Raw genomic sequence first — 27,041 nt, 5'->3', positions numbered from 1 at the left:
ATGTGAGATTGAGGTGTTGTTTGCAAGTTATGATTTTAAAGTAAAGAATTATTTTTTAAGTTTACTCGTTATGTAATTATAATGTAAAACAAGTTTACATTATTGTGTAAATATAATTTAAATTATTTTAAGATAATTATTTTAAAAATTAATAAATACATAATGTTTTATGATTGAATAATTGTATTTTTCCATCTCACAAACTTATCACAAAATCAAAATTGAACCATCCGTACTAACATAAATTGCATTCTTTTAATGACGATTATATTCTATTGACACCGTGTAACGTGGCTTACCTTGTAGTAGTAATATAATAATTTTTCTTTTTTGCTGTTTTCTACCTTTAGAAAAAGTTAGTTTTGTCTATTAAAAAAAGTATTGTAAATAAAAATTACAGTATTTTTTATCTTTTATTTTAGGTAGGTAAACTTATTTAGTCTATGAATTTATGATAGGTTGAGTTAGATTGATTATTTATAATATTACAGAAAAAAAGTGAGTTGATTTTTATTAATTTATTCTTTGAGAATTTCTGGTGGGTCAAATCAAGTTGATCCCACTTTGACACATAAAAAGGAAATTTTAATGTATATTTCATTTATAAGAATCTTATCTATATAATTTGATATGTGATTTTATTATATTGATTTGATTTAATTCCCTTGAATATGTACTTGAAATTACAAGAAAAAATTATAAATTTTATAATATATATTTATATTAGGGTGAGAAATGAGGGAGGAGAAAAAGATTGAAAACTTAAACATGGTTTGTTTGGTTGCGAGGATAAAAAATGAGAAAATATAGAAAAATAGATTAATTATAAAGTGAAAATGAGATTATTTGATTGACGAAAAATAAAAAAATAAGAGACAAATATAAAGTTAGTTAGTAAGTAAGAAAATAAAAAAATATTAGATTAAAACATTATTATATCATAAAAAGGTATAAAATAAAACATTGGTAAAATAAAGCCACCCAATTTGTACCTTCAATCCACCCACGAGTGCAATATACAAGTACAATTCCCTGTTCATCCGCTCGGTTTGGCGGAAAAATGAACATAGAGTTTACCAAAATGTGTAAATCCTAATATCCTTTCAATTTCGTGCTCTTCCAACCTTTCTTTCTTATTTTTTGCGCAATCAAACAGCCTTAATGCTGCTGACAGAGGTGAGAGAGATCATTTTTAGGTTGAAAAATCTTTAAATTAAACTTTTTAAAACAAAGAAGTTTATAGATTTTATTTCTCTAATTTTATGGAATGGGTTACTATACAATAAAAAAGGACACACGTATATTCACAATTTCCTATTATTTAATATATTATCAAGAATTGCTAGTTAATTAAACAAAAGATTAAAATTAGATATTTACCACCTCATAAGACATAATTTATACAATTTAAACATTTTAACTAAACTCATTTATTTACGATAATGACACAATTGACACATTTAAAACCTAATAGTTAACTAAGTTTAATGTGTATACTTTCATAATATAAAATAGACTTACACTCTCATCCAATCATAACTTATTATTTAAATTATTTTAAAAATTAATAAATTTATTATAAATAATGAATTATAATTGAATGATCATATGAAATATTTTATGTTAATGCATAACTATTTTTCACTAATTAAAATTACATAATTACGTTAACTTGCCGATAAAAGTGAAGTTAAATGTATTTTTTAAATAAATTTAATTAGTAATTAATTAAGAACCTACTAGTACAAGAAAATTATTTTTCTATTGGGGACTGAACGTGTGTGCAACAAGACCGTTACATTCAAAATATATAATTTAATAAACTACTTGGCCCTACTTCCGAATCGGATTTCAACTCGGTTCAAGTTAAGTTGAGGAGGAAAACGGGACCGAGGAGCGCATTTTTGTTGAACCGCCCATCGAAATTCAAATTTCATTTCATCACGCTCTTCCGTCCGTAAACCCTAACACCACCACCAGCTTCAATCGAAGCGATTCCTTCTCCGAAGCCTCACATGGCTTCCCGCATCGAGAACAGGCCTCCTCGCATCCTCTCCAATGTAAGCTTCTTTCTCTCTTTCATTAAGGCTTTAATTCTACGAGAGTAGCACTCGATTCGCATCACTAACGGTGTTTTATTTCAGAAAAAGGGGGCCACTGAAGAAGTTTTCTCCGACAAGCGTAGAAGGATTGGGTCGGAGAGAATGGAGAGACAGGGAGGCCGAGGCAGGGCTCCCTTGGGTGCTCTAAAGGCAGACGCTAATAATGATGGTGCCAGTGCCGAGGGCTCCGAGTGCAGCACCGTTGACTTCACCAAAGAGGAAGTAGAGGCGTTGCTGAATGAGAAGATGAACACGAAGGAGAATCGCTATGATAATAAGGTTTCTGGTTAACTGAATCTGATTCTCAATTTAATTATCGATTTTTGTTGTCTGTGAAGCTTATTGGGGCGAGTGGTTTAATTTGCAGAAAAAAATGGACCAGATGGGTGATCTCATTAAACGGCTTAAACTCTGCCTTCGATGGTTTAAGAGAGTCGAAGAAGGCTATATCCAAGAGAAAGAGAAGCTTCAGACTGACCTAGAATCTGCTGAGAAGAAATGTCTGGATATTGGTCCGTCTTATTGAAAACACCTTCATATCCATGTTTTTAGATGCTTGCTTACTTTTCTATTTTGGTGTGATTTATTTGTGTTTTCAGCATCTAGCATTGAACATAGTGTCGTCTGTTATGTTACCGTTGCTTCAATCTAGCAGATAGTATTTAGAAGGCTGCAGTCCTAGCTACTATGCATTGTTGTACACTATGGCAGTTGCAGTTAGATTGCCGTGAATAGGGTTGTCTTCAGTGTGTCTAGTGCTTTTATTGATTTTATATTGTAGAAAAAGCCGTCAACATCACTGAATGAAAATAATGGTTGTTCACATTCATTTATTCAGCTAGAGCAAGATTATTTTTCCTCTGCAAAATCATGAAATAGTTTTGTTGTTTTTTGTTGAGTCATTAAAATTCCAGAGTGCTTGTGTAGTTGTAATTTCAAATATTCATCTTAAATCTCGAAGTAACAGTTGTTCAATAAATATATTCACACATTTGTGTTTTGTCAGAGAATGAGATGAAGATTAAGATTGCAGAGTTGGATGAGACTATATCTAATTTGAGGGCGACAATTTCCTCTTTAGAAGAGAGAATTGCAAAGGAAGAGTCGGATAAATTGGTAAGGTTGTTTGCTGCAATATTGTGAATGGATGTCCCCAGTGGTTGTTTTCTTTTGCCTGATGACATAGGTTTTCATGATTTGACAACTAGGAAGCTATTGCTCGTTATAGAAAAGAACAGGAAGCCAGAAGTGCAGCTGAGCAGATGCAAGCTTCTGTTTCAACTGAGCTTGAGAGAGTTCGGGAAGAGAAATCAATTGCTGAGAAGAAGGTAATTCTATGTTATAATTAAACCAATTTACAGTTATCTGTTAAATATTGAAATCCGCAGCCAAGTTACCCAAGAATTATTGTAGATTGGTATATTCTGTGTTATGTTTATTGCTTACCAGCTTTTGTATCCCACTTTTGGATCTGCTGAGTTTTGCAGGCCATTTCAAATGAGGATTTGTACAAAAGATCACAAGAGTATAATATGAGTCTGCAACAGTACAATAGTCGCCTTCAGTCGGATCTTGAAATAACTAATGGGGCACATAAACGACTGGAGATGGAGAAAGCAACCATTGTTGAGAACCTTAGCAATGTGAGAGGCCACAACAAGGCATTGCAGGACCAGTTGGCATCTCTTAAAGTAAGTTGTTTTGTTTGATTATTGATTTTAATGCTTGAAAATTTTCCGACAATTTCAATATTTTATAATATTTCCAATCTAGTGAAAATGCCTTTTTCCATCCAGTGCTGCCTTAGGCATTGAAAGGGAAATGAGTAATTGATTTAGCTTGGTATTATGGTTTTGCTTTGTTGTTCTTCTATGGATTGTAATGGCAGTGACATCCTCCTTCATGTGTGCACTTGAAATTTCAACCTGTATAAGTTTTTTTTGACTTGACATGGCTTAAGTAAACTTTTTGTGAAGACCAGTAAAGTGCAAATAGTTTGGACTTGCATTTTGCTTGTATTACTATTGACTCCATATTGTCATTTTGAGTAACTCTCCTATTTGTGTTGACTGGTTCCGTTGCTTTTACCTTTTTCTTCTCAGGCTTCACAGGATGAGGCTGCAAAGCAGAAAGAAATGTTAACAAATGAACTCAAATTCCTTCGGGAAGAATTGAAACAAATTAGAGATGATCGAGATCGCCAACAGCTACAAGTACAAACTTTGACTGGAGAAGTAGAAAAATACAAAGAATATACAGGGAAATCATGTGCGCAGTTGGATACCTTGACAATTAAAACAAATGCTCTTGAGGTTTGTGGCGTTGTTTTGTCCCTTCCTTTTGGTTATTATGATGCTTTTGCTAATTATGCACACATGTGTTCATTAGATTTATAAAAGATAGTGGCTTTTTTTTATAGGGGACATGTTCTTCCCAAAGGGACCAAATAAATATGCTGCAACAGCAGTTGATTGCTGAAAAGGAGAAGTCAAAGGTATGTTGGCTGCGTGTGCGCACGTTTTTTTTTATAATTATTTTCCTAGTAATGCGGGATAAGGCTATGGTTGTTTGTTTTTTGTAACTAAGTTCCTTGTAAGATGCTTCATTAAAATTTAATGGGGAATCAATCAATGACTAAATATTTGTTGATTTTTTGCTGGTAGTAGTTACTACTTATTTCATAGTTGTCTATTCTTGTTAGTAGTGTTTACTGATTTTTTCTAGTATCTAGTTTGTCCATATTTTGTCAACTACATCTAAAACTATTATTTTCATCTTGTTAGATGGCTGATTTATCTGCTTCAGAAACTAGAACAGTGTTTGAAGATCAGAAAAGAATTATACGTGAACTCCAGGAACGACTGGCAGAGAAAGAATTCCAAGTAATTGAAGGGGAGAAGTTAAGGAAAAAATTGCATAACACTATCCTGGTAAATATTTTTTCTTTTTGTTTGCTGAAAATCTTACCTAAATCATTATCCCCATATCAGTTGTTTAGCACAATAGTTCAGTAGCAGATAATTATTTATCTATGTAGGAGCTAAAAGGAAATATTCGCGTGTTCTGCCGTGTCCGACCTTTGCTACCGGATGATGGTCCTGGAACAGATATGGTTGTTTCATATCCCACGTCAACCGAAGCTCTTGGCCGGGGTATTGAATTACTACAGAGCGGTAAGGGCACAAGCTTCTTCCCCCCTTCCTTAATTCTACTTACTATAGTTTCACGTAGTTTATGTGCTTGTGCAAATATAATAATTTCATCCTTTAACGATAAACAGGGCAGAAGTACCCTTTTACATTTGACAAGGTATTTAATCACGAGGCTTCTCAGCAAGATGTTTTCACTGAGATATCGCAGCTGGTACAAAGTGCGCTTGATGGGTACAAGGTGATTATTAATTTGCCTCCTCTTTGTTAGACATGGCAACAGGGCGGGGTGGGGATGGGTATTGGCTCCCCCAATTCCCGACCTCGACTTCCCAACATATACCTTCGTTGTACTCGACGGGTTAAAATTTATTACTCCAATTCCCGTACCAGTTGGGTATCAAAATCTGATTTAAAAAAAATTGATTGTTACACATTTATTTTTAATTACTTGTATTTACGACACATTTGTCTACAAAAATAATCAAGAAAAAAATCTTAAATTATGTAAATATTATAAAAAATTAACAAATAATTAATAAAATTTTAATAATTTCATCGGGACGGGTACGAGAATGGGTATGAGACGGGTAATGACATCCCCGTCCCCAACCTCGATTAAAAAAGTCAGATAATCTCGAACCCGAACCCATACCCGGTCAACTCGGCTATTTTCCATCAAAATCGGGACAGGTTTGGACAGATACCCACGGATACTAATTTCATTGCCATGCCTACTCTTGGTTCATTATGATAGGAGCCAAATACTTAGAAAATAGGCAAAAATAAAGCATAGAAACTTTATGATAATAGTAGGACAGAAAATTACTTGCTATCGGTTATGGAAACATTGTTTTACACAATTTCGTATGTGCACTTTTTACCTAATAGCAAAATCAAAATTGTGTAAACTATTCGGTTCATTTCCAGTTTATTTTTGGTGTGGCATTGTACTTTTTCGAAGAACAATATTGTTGGTTTTGCATCACATTGTGGGAATTGATATTTGATTGTGTTGGTTGCCGATATCTTTCTTCTGTGTTCTGCTGGTCTTTATCTCAGTTTCTGTATTTTATAAACTCTGGCAACTGTGACCTTATTTTAACAGAAAGCACAATTATTATCCTTGAAGTTAAGCTTATATTTTTCTTTTTTGGTTTTTTTTTTTCTATTTAATATGAACTCTGGACTATCTCACCATATTTTGTTTGATATCTTGCTGTTTCGGTGGCTTATGGTTTGTTTTTTGAAAAAAAAGTATTTTTTCTTCATGAAATGCATCGCAAAAATAGAATATAGTACGCCATACTCCATAATAGACAATTGTTAGTCCCCTCTCCTTATATTTCTGTGACAAGATAAACTATGCGTGGCCTGACAAAGGGTTTATGGTTTGTTATGGCAGGTCTGTATCTTTGCTTATGGACAGACAGGCTCAGGCAAAACCTATACAATGATGGGTAGGCCGGATGCCCCCGATCTGAAGGGGTTGATACCACGTTCTCTAGAACAGATATTCGAGATTAGTCAGTCCTTGAAGGATCAAGGATGGACCTTCAAAATGCAGGTTAATATACTTATTTTCAGGAGATTACATAATATTAAATAGATAAGGGGAAACAATAATGACAAATTTTGTTAAATATTTGTAGGCTTCAGTATTGGAAATATATAATGAGACCATCAGAGATTTGTTATCATCAAATCGGTCAAGTGGTATTGACTCAACACGTACAGAAAACGGTGTTCCTGTTTCTGGAAAGCAGCCATACACTATTATGCACGATGCCAATGGAAACACACATGTTTCAGACCTCACTATAAGGAATGTTTCTAGTGCAAGTGAGATTTCATCCCTTCTGCAACAGGCAGCACAAAGCAGGTGAAGCCATGCTTGAAATCTGCAAATGCTTTTACTTTTTCTGTTCCGACATGAAGATGCTTGAATGAGCGTTTGCAACTGTGCAAAAACTTGTGCTTTACCTTCCAAATGAATTTAAGATGACCAATACGGTTCCTGTTTCAACTAAATTAAATTCAGAATAAATTGCATTGTATCTGATTGCATTAGAAAATGTGACTTTTAATATTATCAGATTCAATGTGTCCATCTTGTTCCAGGTCTGTAGGAAGAACACACATGAATGAGCAGTCGTCACGAAGTCACTTTGTCTTTACTTTGCGTATATCTGGGACTAATGAGGTACTGAATTTTTCATACATTGGTATATTTACTGTTTCTTTTATCTTGACACCATTTCCTGATGTACTTTTCTCTTGTTCATAGAACACTGACCAACAAGTGCAAGGTGTGTTAAACCTGATTGATTTGGCTGGAAGTGAAAGACTGTCGAGGAGTGGAGCAACCGGGGACCGGTTGAAGGAAACTCAGGTGTCTGTTTGGTTCGTTTTTTTTTATTAACTTTAACTAATAAACAGGTAATAAATTTTTGCTATGTACATCTTTGTCAGGCTATCAACAAAAGTCTCTCCTCTTTGAGTGATGTCATATTTGCTTTGGCAAAGAAACAAGAGCATGTACCCTTTAGGAATTCAAAATTGACATACCTTCTCCAGGTATGCAAAGCTATGCAAAATTTGCATTTCGTTTCCATTTGTTTATTTTCATTACTTCAGTTATATGAACCAAACTTGTAATTTGCTTATGTTGTATCCGTGGCAGCCATGTCTTGGTGGGGATTCCAAAACTTTGATGTTTGTGAACATCTCACCTGATCCATCTTCAACTGGAGAGTCACTTTGCTCTCTTCGATTTGCCGCTGGAGTGAATGCCTGCGAGATTGGTATTCCGCGGCGTCAGACATCCACACGGTCCTTTGATTCTCGTTTGAGCAACGGCTAAAAGAGAGGCCACACTCATTATCCATAACCAAAATAACTGTCATTTGTAATGCTTTGGATGGGATAAAAGTGTTGTCTTTGACCCATGTAACTGTTAACTTTTAGAGAATTGAGCTTGTATAAATTGATTGTAGGAGGGGCTAGGCTTTAGCCTCAGTGGTGCAACTATCATTTAGTTGTGACATCGTTATATTCAATTTATTGAAACAGCTTGTTGATTGTAATTTCTATGTAAAACTTAACCATTTGATTATTCTTGCAACTTCACCCCGGGTGTCACATTATTTTGGGGTCTTCAACAGCTCTTTACGGACGAGTTTCTGGTTCATAACAAATGTTGATTTAATGAGACATGTGGGAAACTATTTTTTTATTGTGTATAATTTTTTATTAAGAGTTTAGGAAAGTAAATAAAAAACTAATAATTTATTTAAGTTAAAATTAGTTTATATGTAGGTTAAAAATATTTTTTTAAGAGATTAATACAAGAGTGCCTACAAATTAATTTATGTAGAAGCTAATTTTAGTTTATGAAAAATAGAAAAAGTTTTTTTTTTTCAAATGTTTCTAGAAAAAATTACTTAAACATGCTCTAAGGGAGCTAAATCTATCATTTTATGATAATTCTGGGTAAAATAGAATCGATTTTTGGGGAGATATCCGTGCTAAAAAAGTATTTTCTTTATTCAGATAACGTTTATTGGAGAAGCTTCTCGAGTCAGCGGGCGCCCATTGAACCCAACACAGCTGAGGAGTGAGGACCCATAGTTTGATGGTTGGTGGTCAATGATGAATTATTGATATAATTCTCTACATAATTCAGATTCCCCAAATCTATTTCTTTAATCTCTTTGATTGCTTTTATACAAAACACAGCTCATTAGTCATTACCATGAATCTTGTTTATGGTGTACTTTTATGCTCTTGTTCCCTAGAAATTCAGTTACTTATTACACAGTAGGAGATACTTGCCATAGGGACAAGCCCCCGTACTTATGAATTTTAGATTTGATATAATTGATTGATAAATATGTTATTTAACTATCTAATTAGGAATTTGATTTCTAAAGTATGTGAAAAAAATTTGAGTGTTATAGATAAAAAAATATGATTAAAAAGAAAGAATTTTATTAAAAGTTATCCGTTATTCGACAAAAATTAATTATTAATAAAATTAATAAATATTTTATCCTAATATCATGAAAAATTATGTGAATAAAATAGTGTTTATTAAGAAGTTCCATTTTTTAAATACATGTCAGTATCTAATTTTCTATTGAGATACCTTGCATACAAATAAAAAAGTTACTACATTTTTTTTCTAGAAAAAAAAGAAAAAACAATGATACATGCCTGATTTTTTTTTTTTTTTTGCTTTTCTAGTTTGAATATGTTTAAAGTATTAAAATTGTTTGATGAAAAACTTATTAAGAGTTTATTTGATAAATTCATATCAGATAAACATTTATTTTATAAATTTATTGTAATAAATTTACAAAATAATTTTTGTAAATCATATAAGAAATTATTAAAATAAATTAAAAAAACTTATGAGAACAATAAGCTGTTTTCATTATTTTTTTAAACAGTACCTAAATAAAAATAAGCTTAAGCAAGGATTCTAATATCGAAAATAATGATATATGCACATTTAGATTTTGAATTTGAATTTTGCATATAATTTTCACTTGGTGAAGTTATTATCATTGTGCTGTAATTACTTCAATAAGTTTTTTTTTTTGGTAAAGGATACATACATTGTTAAATAAAAAACGATTTAATTTCTTTATATTTTTACTAGTACTATATGATACAATCCTAGTTTGAATTTAACTTTACTATTATTACTTTGTTTTGCAGCAAAAGAAGATACTTGTTAGCTTGTAAATGAAGTTGTATGAGAAGGGTACTTGGTGTGGTTACTTGGTGTGGTGGGTCTTCCTAATCCATTGAAGAGAAATTATTAAAATATGAAGTCTGCTCTTATCTAAATCACCCTTATTTATCCAGATTAAGACAGCCTTCAACAGAATATAAGAAGCTGCAAAGTTCCCTTCTTTTGGGGCAGAGTCAATTCATCAATTAGGAGTTGGGTGAGAGAATGGAAGCCACAGAGCAGAACAATTCAAAGGTGGTGTTGATTGATTGTTTGCAGTCATGGGAGTTCCACGTCAACCAAGCCTATAATCAGAATACTCCTGTAAGACACTCATTTTATGCCGAAGTTTGGATCTTTTAATATTTTTCAAGCCTGGTCTGGAAAGAGTGTGCAAAAGGGGCATTTAAGCTTCAAGTTATTTACAAAATCCATTTTTGACTTTGATTTTGTATTTTTGGTTTTCAATGTTTGTTTTAATTTGTCTTCTTGTTCTTCCTTGTGGATATAGTATATTAACTTATGGCTTATGTATTTTGTGGGATGGATCAATATAGGTTGTTGTTCACTTCACTGCTTCATGGTGCATGCCATCGGTGGCTATGACTCCTGTTTTTGAAGAACTGGCTTCAAGCTATCCGGAAGTTCTGTTTCTCACTGTTGATGTTGATGAAGTCAAGGTAATTTCCTCCCTTTTAAACCTCGTGATTGGTAAATTCATGCACTAATGCTGGTTTTGTATTTGAATACATCATCATTAGTTTTATGAAAATCTATATTTATACAACAAAAGTGTACAACAAGAGATGGATAGGAAGAGAATAGAGAGTGATGTGGTATAAGATGAGAGGTGTGATGGCAAGAGATAGAAAGAAAGAGGGATGTTGAATAAGTTATTGGTGGAATTTTGTTGTATGAATATGAGATCTCTTTAGTTTATTACTACTTTCTCTTTCTTATATGTCCCCTTTCTGCTTGTGTGAATGTGCAGGATGTGGGGTGTCGTCGCTTTTGAGATTAATATTTAGATTTTTTTTCTTCCTGATTTCAGCATGAATTGTTGTATTTATGAGCATTCCTCTTCAACCACACTCACTAAAGAAATGCTGCAAAAATTGCACTACAACTACCACATCCTAGCCATTTTCACTGGGTAGGGTCAGTGACATAAATGATGCCATAATGTTTTATCAAAAATTATGCCTACAGAGATCTTATTGACCTTTACACTTCTTGATGACAAAAGTTGTAACAAAAGTTGTTTATGGCTAAACCTTTATATGGACGCACCTTAAAAAATAGCTCTACAGCAGAGGAACACCCCCAGTGCATTCTGAAAATTACTAAATGTTACAAAAGAAAATAGCCATATCTGCAATAACAAGTGGTACACTGTCTCTGAGCTAGATATTCACATATTGAATTGACCCATTAAATGGTACATGTTGCTAACTTGCTGGTCCAAAATAAAGAAGAAATAAGCAAGTGCATTTATGGGTGTCAGTATCTGGTAATAATATACTGTGCATTTAACATCTAATTTATTGTTCTATTAGTAATGTATAAATTACTATATGCAACCAAGTCCTGTTTTGTGTTCTAGACCACTTATGCATGGATTTCCATTGATAAAACTGTCCTTATTTTTCTCTTGGCGGGGATTCTTTTTTAAACCTGTTGTATTTTAAATGGACAGTCATTGGTTGGAATAGGATATTAGAATAGTAAAGGAAGGTGTTCAAGGTTAGTAGAACTTCTGAAAATGGTCTGTTTTGTGACTCTTGTCAAATGTTTATTGAATACTGTAACTATGTAGTATGATCCTAAAATGTTTATCTAGTGCTATGTCGATCAGTAATATGGTTCAACAATTGCTTTTGTTATTGAGCAATATATATTTCAGTTTTGTGTGCATAAGATCTAAAGGTAGAATTCTACCTACCTTGTATGCTCTTTTTGTTTTTGTAATCCTTAAAATAATAGAGCAACTTGCACCCCTTGATTACTGACTTGGATTTGAAGCACAATTTCACACTTGGTGTTAGCTACTCAACAAAGAACTATGTAGATACATAGATATTCTGCCGATCAACATGTATGTTACTCATATTCATAATTGACTGATTAGATAGCGTACTTTCCAGATATTGTATTCATGCTTGGAGCATTGAAACAAAAAGTTAATTCTTGGGTGATTTTCTCTAATGGTTTGTTATCAATTGATGACGACAATTTATATTGGATTATTTTTGGGAGGTTAGGAGGTAGCCACCAAAATGGATGTAAAGGCAATGCCAACATTTTTGCTGCTGAAGGACGGTGCTGCGGTGGACAAGGTGGTTGGTGCCAATCCAGAAGAGATAAAGAAAAGGATAGATGGGGTTGCTGAGTCCACTCGTGTCTCACTGGCATAGTTAAGCATCTGTATGATATTCTACTGTTGCAAGTTGCAAGTTGCAAGTTGCAAGATATGTGCTTGTGGTCCTGCACTGCACTATGGCATCTGAGTCAAAGCTTTTTGTGATGTTGTATGTTGTTGAATATCAGTTCAAGTGTAATTTCCAAATTTGATAAGCGCAATGCTTTGGTTACTGATTAATATCCGCAGTTTTTGTATCAGCCAAAATTTTACATTTCGTAGTTTTGGTTGTTGTGGATTTATGGTGCTCTTTCCCTGCAAGTTGTGAATTCAAGGGTTATGTCCTGCTGTCTTTATATTGGTTCTTTTGCGAATGAAATATATATGTATATTTTCAAGATATGTCTCAATCAGTTGAGTTTAATGTATGAACTGGTTTGCCAATGGACCAATTTCTTGCAAAATTAACAGGTGGAGAATGAGCATGTTTGCTGCTATTAATGAGGAATGAGATGGTTGATTATTTTGTCCACCGGTGAAAACAGTTTTAATGGTGATATGAATTTGATGTTAGTAGATATTCATGTTTGGTGATATTCAGCTCAAAACAAATGATTATAAAACTATACAGTTATTTTGAGTCATTACTTGAATTACATTATACTAGTAGTAATTACTATATTAAACTAATTTATAACTGAAAATTTCCTCCTTTTCTTTTCTTGTTTGGGGGAGCTGACAATAAAGGATTTGGTTATTGTGGTTTGCAGTTCAAATTTTATGTTTAAGAAGGGAGTGTTAAATTCTTGATGAAAATTCCTTTGTTGAGAGTTTATATGGGGTATGATTGGGCCTCTGGAACTGGAAGGCGAGGGCATGTAATAATGGAGGCCCAGTATATATATTGGTTTAAAAAATATATTTATTAGATAAAAAAACTATGTGCATTTATGTTTATAAAACATTAAATATATTCATTTTTTATTTAATACTCACTTTATAAAATATTAACAAGAATTATTAAAAAAATGGCATGATTGAATAGTTATAATTTTTTTTATATTTATTGATAATAGAACATTTTAAAAAAATGCTAATAGAATTTTATCAATATCAACCTTACGACTAACTTGAAGAAATTGAAAGAGGAATTTTCTTAAAAAAGATTTATTATTTTATTACTTTATTAAATATTTGATAATTTATAAATGGATGCATATATTTTTTTAAAAATTGTAATTAGATTAATCTATTCATTTTTTATTCAATACTTTATAAAAAAAAATATATGGTTTAAAGATACCCTCCGACAATACATATGTTTTGAGACAAATATAAAATAAGAGAAAGTGAGTTTGTGGCGAGGAGTGATAGTTGGATGGGTATTGATGTCGCACTGTGAGTCTTTCGTATCAAACACACCAAACTCTCACTTTGATCCATATATTTTTCTCTCCATATCATCATATTCATATCTTTGTCCCTAACTCCAGCATACCCTTTTGGCCGGAGATGAGTAATAGTAATTGGGTGTTGGATTATGATTATCTAGACAACATTCCTCTCACCACCCTTGAACCACCTAATTTCTCTTGGTCTTCCTCCTCTCCTCCTCCTACACTCAGGTTACTCCATACTTCAAACACTTATGCTTCTCTTCTCTACAAACTAGCTACATTATCATTATAGCACTGTTTTGGGAAGTAACAACCTTGTACTTACGTTTCTACTCATGTCTTCCTGCTTTTCTTTGCCTTTCTCTCTGTTTTTAGATAAATTTGCTTCTCACAATTCACATTTTCCTTTACTCATAAGTTAAGTGCATTCTAAATTTTCTCCCCGTGATGATTATTCTAAATTTTCATGCATACAATACATAATGTAGATGACAACTAATTATGTTTTTACTTGTTTTTTTTTTATTTTGATTTGAAAAAAATTATATAATAGTCCCCCCCTGAAACATAACTGTGCTTTTTTTCATGGTCATTTGTCCAGTGTGGAGCTAGATGACTCATTTGGAATTTTGGATGGTCTCAAGGAAAACAGGTCAAGAAAACGGTAAACTACTACTGCTAAGAGTTGTTAGATACTTTTGTTTAAATAATTCTTTTGCCTTTGCTCTTATTTCATTTCATCTTTTCATTTGAAAAATTTGTTCGCTTACGTTAAGTTTCGAAACAAACCTTGTTTGGTTATTGCATGCAACATTTCTTCTTTGGGTTTTGTTTTATGCTTTTAGCTCGACCCTGTTATCAGCAAAAAAAGCTAGACCCTATTCTCAGCCATTTGGGCATGTTCATGGAATTGCATTAAGTCATAACCTAAGGTTTTAGTCAAAACATATATAGGAGTTTTCTGTTTTTATATGCTTAATTTTAAAAGATGCGTTGCTTTTGAAAACCAAACCTAATAGACATATGTAACCGCTTTTACTTTCGTTTGGTATGGAAAATATATCCTAGAGGTTAAAATCTAAAGTTTTTATTGGAACATTTAATTTAAGAAATGATTAGAATGCATAATCGGAAAAAGAAATCTATGGTATTTTTTTATCTAAATGTTTGCAATATTACGTGTTAACCTCAGAAAAAAAAGTGAAATATTTTAACACTTGATTATTAATTTTTTTTTATAATATGTAGATCTTTCTTTTTAAATGTTTAGCACAGTGAACATTTATGAAATCCTATATATAGTTACTAAAAAGTTTTTCATGTATTATTATATGAATATTTTAAATTTTAAATAAAATTTGAAAATATAAACAAAACAAAAATATATTAAGAAAATATATCATCCTGATTATCTAACGATTAAATCATTTTATTTATATACGTTTTGTTTGATAAGAATAAATTAAAGAATAATAAGACTTCTGGAATTGCAAAAAAAATAAAAACCGTGGGAACAAGACATGTTCTATTCTTTGCAAAGGTAATTTGGTAATTTTTCTAGGTACCGAAAATATATAAATATCTTGTAAAAGTTTTTTTTTTAATGTTTTTGAACGGTTCTGTCTGAAAGTTAGAAGAGCTCAAAAATACTTTTACTTTAGAAGTAACAAATATTTTTCTTCTCAATTCATGCATTGAAACACACAATTTTGTATTGGATTTCGTAAAAGTACTTCTGTAATTTTCAACCAAGCAATTGTTGTATCTGTTTATCTATCTATCTTTTGTGCATTATAGAGCCTTCTTTGTTTCTTCTATATATCACTCATTAGTTTGTTTATAAAATCCTATTACAGTTTGAGGCCATCTGATTCTAAAGCATGTAGAGAGAAAATGCGAAGGGATCGACTTAATGACAGGCATCTCTACTCTATTTCATTTATCCTCTTTGTATCTATCTTTTTCTTTTCTCTGTTTTTGATCTAATCTACTAGCTCTCTCTCACGTGACTTGTTCTAAACATTGTTTTAAAGGTTTATGGAACTGGGGTCTATCTTGGACCCTAGAAAGCCTCTCAAAATGGACAAGGCTGTTATATTAAGTGATGCAGTTCGAGTTGTTTCTCAGTTACGAGAGGAAGCTCAAAAGCTGAGGGAGTCCACTGAGAATCTACAAGAGAAAATCAATGCATTGAAGGTGTGTAAGCTTATGTAACTCTATAAAGTGGTACCTGCTATATATGCACATTTACTTAGTCAAAAATGCTAGCGACCTAGTCTATCACATTCTTTCATGTATACATTATTATTATTAGCTTAAATTGATTGAAACTCCTTGGAATTCATTCGTTTCAAAGTAATAATCATCTTAGATTATTTTACACAAAAAATAAAAATAAATAATAATTTTATAAAATTAATCTTATATCATCATTAACTCATTTATTAATTTGGTTGTATATCATTAATATTATAAGAAATATAAATGAAAAAAAATTAATTAATGTTATATTGAAAAATTAAAATAATAATTATTTTAAATTTTTTTTTCTCTTACACGGTAATTATAATGGGACAAAGGAATTAGTTTATATTTCTTATTTAATGAATTTTAACGTGATTTTATAATTTTCAAATAAAATTTAATCAATAATAAAAAATATATTAAAGAGTATGTTGTGAGCATTCTTGTTTATTACACACATGATGGTTAACCTTATCCTATGATCTCAATTTTTTATATTTTTTTTTGGTGTTTGTATAGGATGAGAAAAATGAGCTTCGCGATGAGAAGCAGCGACTAAAAGTAGAGAAAGAAAACCTTGAGCAGAAGGTTAAAGCTTTGAGTTCACAACCTAGCTTTCTGGCTGCAGCAGGACAAGTTGTTGGCAGCAAGCTGGTGCCATTCATGGGCTACCCAGGAGTTGCCATGTGGCAGTTTTTATCACCTGCTGCTGTTGATACCTCTCAGGACCATGTTCTCAGGCCCCCAGTAGCATAACTTGCCAAAGGCTCTGTGTTTTGGTCCAATGGAGAAAGAGAATTTATCTTTTTATTTTTTGCTTTTGTGAAATGTGAAAAAAGAAATCTTATTGTTGAGGCAGCTTTTTGATAACTATTTAACTTCCGGTTATAGGCTAAGTTTGAATAAACTTCTTTATAGGCTCTAATATAAAAGTTCTATCATCTAAATTGTCTATAAGTAGAAGTGCATGAGTTAGATTTTAACTTGTGAAATAAATTTAATTTATTCTACTTTTATTTTCTTGTCCAAGTGTTTGTGAAAAAATTGATTTTGCTTTTTGATACTTTTGGTAACAAATGCTGTTGAACATCAAATACTTTGCTGGGATTCTCCCATTTGGATGTTCGTCCGTTGATGACCTCTGCAATTTGCTTGTTAGTTCTATTAATGGAAAGAACTAGAGAGATATGAATAGAGAGAATTTGGGAGAGAAATTATCCATTCGACTGATCTGAGTATGAAAAAGTGTTCAATTACAATACAAAAAGCAGTAATTATGCAAGGATCCAAACTAACTCTCATAACTAATTTAAACAGAAACATCTAACTCTGTAACCACATCCTAACCATAAGTAGTATCAAACAGGAATTGTTTCTAACAGGGTGGTTTGAAGCCCATTTGTTCCCCTGATTGATAATCTGCCCAAAACTTCATGGCTCCAAAGATAGTCATTAGAACAATACTTGCAAACATCACTATGCTAACCGAGAAAACTATTATAGAGGCTCTTCCATGCTTCCGAATTGCTCTCTGTACTACTAACGCCCCGAGAAGTGATGCAACAAAATACATTATTGCCAAGATGAGGGCAGTTCATGTTCCATTCCCGACAATAGATATTGCAATGCTGACATGGTAGCAGAAAAGAGAAGCATGAAAGAACATGTTGCTGCTGTTACCTATACACGAACAAAAATAAATAAAAATTGCTTAGTACATACCAATAACTAGTTTACTTGCCACTTTAATCTACAATAAGATTCATTATAGATCGCACTAATGCTTAGTATAGACACATTTAATAAAGCCTATGATAGCAGAACTTATCTCGGGAGTTACTCCAATCCGAAGAAGAAGTGGACTAATCAATATTCCACCTCCAATTCCAAAGACACCACCCAACATCCCTGCTAGTAGTGCCATCAATGGAAAAATAAGCTTATTTGATGGTATACTTCTGGGCAGACCAGGCACCTGCATATCAGGTAGCTGTAGGCAGATTGAAAGAGGGTATAGATAACACTGAACATTTAGTGTAAAAAAAATACTTTTCAATCTATATATAGCGTTTAAGAACCTCTGCAATAAGAGTTAGGTCTCTAAGGCTTTCTTTTCTAAATACAATCCAAGCAGAGAAAACCACAGCAAGAGGTACTTGAACCGATGACAGAAATCACAGAATCCAGTATTTGGATCAATCCTCAACTTGCATTCATTTATTTCTTACATATCTTACATTATAATTAATTAAATCATTTGTTAATGATACCTTTGATCTAGAGTTCAATTGGACAAAAATAAAAGAAATAAAACATAAACAAAATTAAAAATTAGACTAAAATTATAGATTTTCTAAATTAGAGAAACCAAATATCTCTATTTTTAAATGAAATATAAAACCAAAATTACATATTAAACATCTAGTATATTAATTCTTTTTTAGCATATTTATTTGGTATATTATTCAATTGTGACTCACATTTAGTATTTTTAGAGTGTAAATACATATTTAAACATGTTAAGTGACATTTTTATAAAAGAAAAGTTTATATCTTAATTCATGAAGTTAGGATAGGGAAATATTTACAAATTGAGATGGGAACTCATGAATAAATATATCTATTTTGAAATAAAAAGACTAAAATTACATATTTAATTTGACAAAATAGAAGGACCAAAGTTGTATTTAATTTTTTTTTACAATTTATCTTATACCTCATGTAAAAAATAGTTATAAAATGTATAATTTGAACGGCGAATAGTTTACAAAATAATATGTCCAACAAAAAATTATGGATCTTGCTATGCAATGCTCTTAAGACCTTGATTAATAAATTGAAAAGGATTTTTTTTTATTGAAAATTATATAAAAACATATTTAAAAATTATTTTTTTAATCAGAAAAATGAATTATTTATAAATATATGAAGGCATGTAGGGTGCCAAGAGGCCATTTACAAAGATAGCTGTAGGCACTTGGTTACCAAATATTAACTCACAGAAGATGTTAATATGGTATAACCAAGACCAATAAGCTCCCACAGTGCCACCAATACATTGCCTTTTGTGCACAAAATGAAAGCTATTCTCTTCTAACCAAGACCAATAAGACCAATAACTCACATTTTTTTCCCACATGAATAAAATACTTTTCCTGTTTATTTTCTTAATTACTCTAAAGGCATTCATTAACATTTGTCAAAAAATATTTAACAACTACAAAATTCAATTTGATGGGTCAATCCAATTCAATCCAATCTATTGAGTTGATAGATTATGCAAGTTAGACTATATGATTTGATTTGAAGGATAATTAACTCAACTCAACTCATTTTAGTAGGTTAAGTATATTAATGAGTTGAGTTGAATCAATTTTAACATTCCTAGTAGGTGTTATGAATGATCTTTAATTAGATCATTTTCTCAATATATATAAAAAAAATTAAAATAGGAGCTATGAACAGGGTCCCAATAAAAACACACAAGGACATGCTTTTATTTTTATTAAGTATTATTCGATCAATACATTGAGAAGTAATATTATTACATGCACATGAATTTGAAGTGTACGATCACCTAAATTCATGGTGTTATTATAACGTTGCATGTTATTCACTCATAATACATAAGCAGTCCGAAATACACTGAAACAACTTAGTAGGGTATTTCACCAACAAAGTTGCCAGGGGGGTCATAGTTGCAAGTGATGAAAGTGCCTCCATTATCACATGTTACTTTGGCACATCCAAGACGCACTGAGTCTCTCCAAACGACCTGAGTGTAGTGCAGGCACTCTCCTCCAACACAGGAGTTGGAATCGTGGTCATAGTTGGCTTTCTCATCAACCCACATTTTCACTGCATCTGTGCCACTTAGTTCACCAGTGCTCATTGCAATATTCTCCCCGTATTCACCACCAGAGTGAATCAGTGCACAGTCACCTTTACGTTGATTAGCATAGTTCTCTGCATAAGCAGCAACCGAGTCATCCCAAGCCAAATCTGGAACACCCACCTCTGATCGTGCAGCGTTGTGTGCATCCACATGCTGAATCTTGAGCATCACCCACAATCACCAACCCCAACACACACATTACACAAAACGATAACTTAATGCACAACAACCCCATTATATTCACTAATTTGTTGCTTAAAAGGGGAATTGTTTTTGTTTGATTTGATGAATAAGCTGGGAAGCTCTTCTGAGGAGGGATTTTTTAACATGCATGGAATGGAAGCTGGTGTGAGATATATCCCAAGTACGGACAATCATCTTTGACGGAAACTTAAGTGAGATGACCTTTTCTTTTGTTGTTGTAAATTGTAAAAGTCGTTAATATTTTTAAAAATCACCACTATTTTAGCATGTGTATAAGTAGTAATTGAAAAACCACTAATAAAACGATGAGCAGCCACAATGACACAAATAATTAATTTTAATTAAACAACTTACTTTGGCTCTGAATATTTCAAATTACAGGCGTAGGTGATGTTCTAGCCAAATAGCTAGTGGAGCGCCTGCGAAAATTCAAATCGAACTTTTTTGGTATGCGTCTTTATCCAATTTGTTTATTTTGTAATGAAAAACGAAAACTGTGACACAACCAATGCAATTGGAAATCTTCACTGTTATATGCATCTTAAAAATTGGTTAAAACTATGTACCAAGTGGTGGTCTAAGAAATTCACCAAAAGAAAGTGGTGATGATGAAAGGTTATTTGATAATTTTTCGTTATCACACAGGTGGTCAGGAGTGGATTTATTCACTGTATAAGTTAGGTAAATATATAGCAGATTGCGCTTTGGTAATTGGTGATGATCGAGTTAAAGTGCAAACTCCACATATATATACATCAACTGCATGAGGACATGCATTATTGTTACACGAGTTGTTAATTTTTTTTATTCGTGAAAATTAAAAACGTATCAAGAAATTTACAACAATTCACTTATTCTTACTCAATTAATTAAATTAGATGTTTTTGGCAGAGAGGAGTCCTTAATTTGATACATTTTGTTCATATAATATAACTTTTATTATTTAATAATAGAGGCTTACATGAATTAACAGTGAGATTTTAATATTTGAACAAATTGAATAAGTGAGCAATTCCATTTTAAAAGTTTGAGAGATACGACCAATTTAATGTTTAAAAGTAATAAAATAACAAAAAATTCCTAAAATTATTATTTGTTAATTATTTTAATCCAAAATTCATAAAGTTGTGTAATTTAAGTGACAATATTAACATACTTTTAAGAACTAAAATAATGATAAATAATTAAATTTAAAGAATAAAGTGAATCAAATAGAAAAAATGAAAAAAAAAATAAAGGGTTCCAAATAACTAAAGGGAAAATAAAGCAAATACATTTATCTCATAAAAACTTAATTTAATTACTTAAAACTGGTATAAAGGATTCAGATGACAAATCCTAATCATCGATTATTTTACAAATGTATTTGATTCAGTTTGATTCATTTGTTATTTGGAATACAAATGTATTTGATTAATCCTGAAATATTTAATTGGTTTCAAAATTATCAAGGGTGCGGGTTATCCAACACAAGATTTTTTAAAGTTCAACAAGTGGTTTCAAAAGTTCAATCCTGAATATTTAATTGGTTTAAATATTGTAAGAGAAATTTTTTTCTGCTCATATTAGTTATTTTCAACTCTGAATATGATTATCTTCTATAAAAGATAGATGTGATTTCTACTTAAAACTATATTTAAAACTATTTGTCACCCATAGATTTTATGGTAAGGCATATTTCAATCCTCAAGAACATCATGTATTACACAATAACTTGATTAGTTGTGACAGGAAAAACATGATTCAAAGGCCTTGCATGTGTCATAGTTTTGGTTTTTCATTACAAAATAAATAAATTGGATAAAGACGTACGTATATCAATTTCCTAACAGTTCAATTTGAATTTTCAGTGGCGCGTCCAGCCGTCAACTATATGGCTAGAACATCACCTACTGCTATAATTTGATAGTATTATATTTGTAATTAGAGCCACAGTTGGTTTTATTAAAATTAATTATTTGTGTCAATATGGCTGCTTATCAATTTACTAGTGGTTTTCTTTGTTATTCTATGTATATACACATGCTAAAATTAATAGTGGTCATAAAAAAATGTTACATTTACAACAAGAAGAAGAACAAAAGAAAAAGTCATCCATCTAACTTTTCCGTCAAAGATGACTGTCTGTACTCCTCCGCATGCTTGTCACCAGCTTCCATTCCAAAACCCTATAAATACCTCACAGGAGCTCCAACCTTATTCATCAAATTAATTAACACCTTTCCATTTAGTATCAATTTCTATATAGCTAAAGAAAGTGATATCAAGCATAAGTAATATAATGGGATACTTGTGCATTAAGGTTTCGTTTTGTGTGATGTGTGTGTTGGGGTTGGTGATTGTGGGTGATGTTGCCTATGCTCAAGATTCAGCTCAAGACTATGTAAATGCACACAATGCTGCACGAGCAGAGGTGAGTTCTCAATCACCAAGAGCAAATGTAATTGTTCCAAGTTTGGCTTGGGATGATACGGTTGCTGCTTATGCAGAGAGCTATGCTAATCAACGTAAAGGTGACTGTGCACTGATCCACTCTGGTGGAAAATATGGGGAGAATATTGCAATGAGCACTGGTGAACTAAGTGGCACAGATGCAGTGAAAATGTGGGTTGATGAGAAAGCCAACTATGACTACAATTCCAATTCCTGTGTTGGCGGAGAGTGCCTGCACTACACTCAGGTTGTTTGGGCCCACTCTCTGCGTCTTGGATGTGCCAAAGTGACATGTGATAATGGAGGCACTTTCATCACTTGCAACTATGATCCCCCTGGCAACTTGGTTGGTGAAAGTCCCTACGAACTGTAGCTGCTAGATACCACATACTTTATATATTTTGAATAAATGAATGAATAACACCATAAATTTAGGTGATGTACACTTCAATTTCATGTAATATTACTTCTCAATGTATTGAAATAATTATAATACTTAATAAAAATAATACATGTTCGAGTGTTATTATCGGGTGACAGTGTTCATATATGTATATATATCCGACTTTTATTTTACTTTTTATATTGAGAAAAGTGCCTAATAAAGGCTACTATCGTAACTCCTACTAGGAATGTTAAAACCGTATTGAAAGAGGTATGACAAAATCATCAACTTTTGAACCCGGAAAAAATGCACTTAAAATCCGTAGGGGTTTAATTGACAGAGTGAGTAGTCTATTTGCTTTGTTCTTCTGCTTCAATCAATAATATGCTCTCTATCTGTATATTCGCCTGATGCTTTCAAATCGATCTGAGTTACGTTAAGATGCAAAACTGTAGAATAAATGGTTAAAAATGACCAACTATTGCTTCAATTAATTAAATATATATAAATAATCTTGGGTAGATATATGATGTCCCGATAGCATAAGTAATTTAAATAATTTGTTAGATTTTTCTTTTGTGTGAGCATGAATGACAAATATATTGCCAGTTAATTTTTTTATCAAATAATTAAAAACCACTTTAAGTTTAACTTTTAAAATAATTATTACAAAATTTTAATAAATTTTAATTACACGATAATTCACAATTAAATAAAAATACAATTATTTTTACACTGTATCAATAAATTTTAATTGAATTATTACTTTAAAAAATATATAACATTCTATTATTATATAAGTAAGTTCTGTCAAAAAAAATATTATACCAGTAAGATAACTAATTTTAAAAATGAAATACTAGACTGTTTATTATAGAATAAATTGCATTAACACCCTTATGGTTTCATCAAATTTCTTTTGTTATTTTTCCTTTTTTTATCCTTACATGACTCCTTTAATTATCTGAAAAAAAACATTACACTAATACTCGTCATACATGCACTATACCACTCCCTCCCTTATTTACTTTAAACATATTACACCATATACTACCAATTTTCATATATGCAGGTTTTTTAGTCTCCAAAAATGAAAACATTTGATTATGTGATATATAGAAATTAATTGCGACCACATAATTCTTGGTCCTTGGAAACTTAATAATTTCTTAAACAGGTTGATGTAAACTTAAAAAAAGTAAACGGTTGTATACAATCTCAAAAAACGAAAGAACATTTGTTTAATTCTTGCGAAAAAAACGAAAGACATTTGGAAGGCAATCTTTCTGTGGATGGGTGTACAACAGTTAACATTAACGGATATTGCCCAACACTACAATCAGTTTGAAAACTTTTTTTCAGGTCAGCTCAACTCGAAGTGGAAGCTGATGATGATTTGGCATGCAGCAGTATGATCATTATGGAATGCTAGAAATGGCATCCTTTTTAGAGAACAAACTTTTTATGGTGCTGCAATCTTTGACACTATCAGATCTTTTTCATGGCAGTGGCTAATAATATATAAGAGGAAGGAAAAGGTTCCTTTGTTCTTCTCGGACCGGATGACAAGTCCTATGCTTTGTCTCCAATCATCTTACACATTATTGCACATGTTCTTGTAGAGGTTTTAGACTTTTTGTTTTCTGTATATCAGTCTAAAGCACAGAACTTTAGCTACAAATTTTTTGTCTGCTGTCTTCGGTATCATCTGACAGCATGATCAATTACTAAGTTGATCATTTGTACACTATATCTAATCGCATATATTGTTATATATAATTAATTTATTGCTAGTATATGATTTCTAATCGGTAAATGTACTGTAAAATTATTTATATTCAGAATATATAAATATTAAACTTTTATTAAAACTACTAATATCTTTCATATATAGTCTCCGGTCCACCATTATAATTAAGCATGCGATTAGGCCAATGATTCTCTTTCCTTAATGTTCATTGAATCTATATATATATAGACTAGAGGAGATATCGTCAGAGATACGTACGTTTTACTCATCCCAGTTATAAATGATATTTCAGAATAACACACTTGCTCGTCAAATAGTCTATATATATATATATAGACTATTGATTAAATTATATTAAAAATTATAAAATTACGTTAAAATTCATTAAATAAGAAATATAAATTAATCCCTTTATCCCATTATAATTACGGTGTAAGAGAAAAAAAATATTTTAACATAATTATTATTTTAACTTTTCAATATAATATTAATTAATTTTTTTTATTTATATTTCTTATAATAGTAATGATATACAACAAAATTTATAAATGAGTTAATGATGATATAAGATTAATTTTATAAAATTATTATTTATTTTTATTTTTTGTGTAAAATAATCTAAGATGATTATTACTTTGAAACGAATGAATTCCAAGGAGTTTCAATCAATTTAAGCTAATAATAATAATGTATACATGAAAGAATGTGATAGACTAGGTCGCTAGCATTTTTGACTAAGTAAATGTGCATATATAGCAGGTACCACTTTATAGAGTTACATAAGCTTACACACCTTCAATGCATTGATTTTCTCTTGTAGATTCTCAGTGGACTCCCTCAGCTTTTGAGCTTCCTCTCGTAACTGAGAAACAACTCGAACTGCATCACTTAATATAACAGCCTTGTCCATTTTGAGAGGCTTTCTAGGGTCCAAGATAGACCCCAGTTCCATAAACCTTTAAAACAATGTTTAGAACAAGTCACGTGAGAGAGAGCTAGTAGATTAGATCAAAAACAGAGAAAAGAAAAAGATAGATACAAAGAGGATAAATGAAATAGAGTAGAGATGCCTGTCATTAAGTCGATCCCTTCGCATTTTCTCTCTACATGCTTTAGAATCAGATGGCCTCAAACTGTAATAGGATTTTATAAACAAACTAATGAGTGATATATAGAAGAAACAAAGAAGGCTCTATAATGCACAAAAGATAGATAGATAAACAGATACAACAATTGCTTGGTTGAAAATTACAGAAGTACTTTTACGAAATCCAACACAAAATTGTGTGTTTCAATGCTTGAATTGAGAAGAAAAATATTTGTTACTTCTAAAGTAAAAGTATTTTTGAGCTCTTCTAACTTTCAGACAGAACCGTTCAAAAACATTAAAAAAAAACTTTTACAAGATATTTATATATTTTCGGTACCTAGAAAAATTACCAAATTACCTTTGCAAAGAATAGAACATGTCTTGTTCCCACGATTTTTTTTTTTTTTTTTTGCAATTCCAGAAGTCTTATTATTCTTTAATTTATTCTTATCAAACAAAATGTATATAAATAAAATGATTTAATCGTTAGATAATCAGGATGATATATTTTCTTAATATATTTTTGTTTTGTTTATATTTTCAAATTTTATTTAAAATTTAAAATATTCATATAATAATACATGAAAAACTTTTTAGTAACTATAAATAGAATTTCATAAATGTTCACTGTGCTAAACATTTAAAAAGAAAGATCTACATATTATAAAAAAAAATTAATAATCAAGTGTTAAAATATTTCACTTTTTTTCTGAGGTTAACCCGTAATATTTCAAACATTTAGAATATATGTGGAGTTTATTTTTTCTGAGCTTATTTTTCCATTGATGGCACTACTATAGCAGGGATGTTGGGTGGCGTCTTTGAAATTGGAGGTGGAATACTGATTAGTTCACTTCTTCTTCGGATTGGAGTAACTCCCGAGGTAAGTTATGCTATCATAGGCTTTATTAAATGTCGTCTATACTAAGCATTAGTGTGATCTATAATGAATCTTATTGTAGATTAAAGTGGCAAGTAAACTAGTTATTGTCATGTACTAAGCAATTTTTATTCAAAATTGATAATTGAGAATCAATTATTAGGAATTATTAATTCTCTTTATCTCTATTCTTCTTTTCTTTCCATCATTTTCTCGTAATTGTAAAACCTTTTATAATAATGAGAGACTAAATCTCATTATTGGGAGTCTAACAATCCAACGCTTGTGATGTAATAATTTTTACTATCTATTTTATGTTATTTCAATTTTATTATCTCTTTTATGTACTTAATTTTATTGATTGTGGTTTGATCACGCATATTCAAGGAATGTTTTAGGATTTAGACATTGAAAA

The 27,041-nt window shown here is 31.4% G+C and overlaps 4 protein-coding genes and 1 pseudogene across 4 annotated transcripts; 4 read left to right on the top strand and 1 right to left on the bottom strand.

Annotated features, from left to right (window-relative positions):
* The first annotated feature begins 1,851 nt into the window (after positions 1-1,851).
* LOC114386427 (kinesin-like protein KIN-14C) lies at positions 1,852-8,412 on the top strand. The gene is made up of 17 exons (XM_028346433.1): positions 1,852-2,060; positions 2,145-2,381; positions 2,470-2,614; positions 3,109-3,218; positions 3,311-3,430; positions 3,590-3,793; positions 4,205-4,414; positions 4,522-4,596; positions 4,886-5,032; positions 5,140-5,275; positions 5,383-5,492; positions 6,657-6,818; positions 6,904-7,133; positions 7,373-7,454; positions 7,539-7,643; positions 7,724-7,828; positions 7,935-8,412. Exons 1-17 carry the CDS (start codon positions 2,016-2,018, stop codon positions 8,112-8,114), a joined length of 2,403 nt encoding a protein of 800 aa, XP_028202234.1. The 5' UTR covers positions 1,852-2,015; the 3' UTR covers positions 8,115-8,412.
* A 1,626-nt stretch (positions 8,413-10,038) lies between these two features.
* Positions 10,039-12,792, top strand: LOC114388618 (thioredoxin-like protein CXXS1). Its single transcript, XM_028349196.1, has 3 exons — positions 10,039-10,313; positions 10,547-10,669; positions 12,251-12,792. The coding sequence occupies exons 1-3, from the start codon at positions 10,215-10,217 to the stop codon at positions 12,401-12,403; spliced, it is 375 nt and encodes a 124-aa protein (XP_028204997.1). The 5' UTR covers positions 10,039-10,214; the 3' UTR covers positions 12,404-12,792.
* A 927-nt stretch (positions 12,793-13,719) lies between these two features.
* On the top strand, positions 13,720-17,003 carry LOC114387385 (transcription factor ILR3-like). Its single transcript, XM_028347565.1, has 5 exons — positions 13,720-13,973; positions 14,347-14,409; positions 15,602-15,664; positions 15,779-15,941; positions 16,509-17,003. The coding sequence occupies exons 1-5, from the start codon at positions 13,861-13,863 to the stop codon at positions 16,743-16,745; spliced, it is 639 nt and encodes a 212-aa protein (XP_028203366.1). The 5' UTR covers positions 13,720-13,860; the 3' UTR covers positions 16,746-17,003.
* Positions 17,004-19,611: 2,608 nt separating this feature from the next.
* On the bottom strand, positions 19,612-20,180 carry LOC114386822 (annotated as a pseudogene).
* Positions 20,181-22,301: 2,121 nt separating this feature from the next.
* LOC114386820 (pathogenesis-related protein 1-like) lies at positions 22,302-23,047 on the top strand. Its single transcript, XM_028346875.1, has one exon. It carries the CDS (start codon positions 22,370-22,372, stop codon positions 22,892-22,894), a length of 525 nt encoding a protein of 174 aa, XP_028202676.1. The 5' UTR covers positions 22,302-22,369; the 3' UTR covers positions 22,895-23,047.
* Positions 23,048-27,041: the final 3,994 nt, after the last annotated feature.

This window comes from Glycine soja, chromosome 15, assembly GCF_004193775.1.
Source record: "Glycine soja cultivar W05 chromosome 15, ASM419377v2, whole genome shotgun sequence".
NCBI lineage: Eukaryota > Viridiplantae > Streptophyta > Magnoliopsida > Fabales > Fabaceae > Glycine > Glycine soja.
The sequence above is the reverse complement of the archived record's forward strand: the minus strand, read 5'-3'. Positions and strand labels throughout refer to the sequence as shown.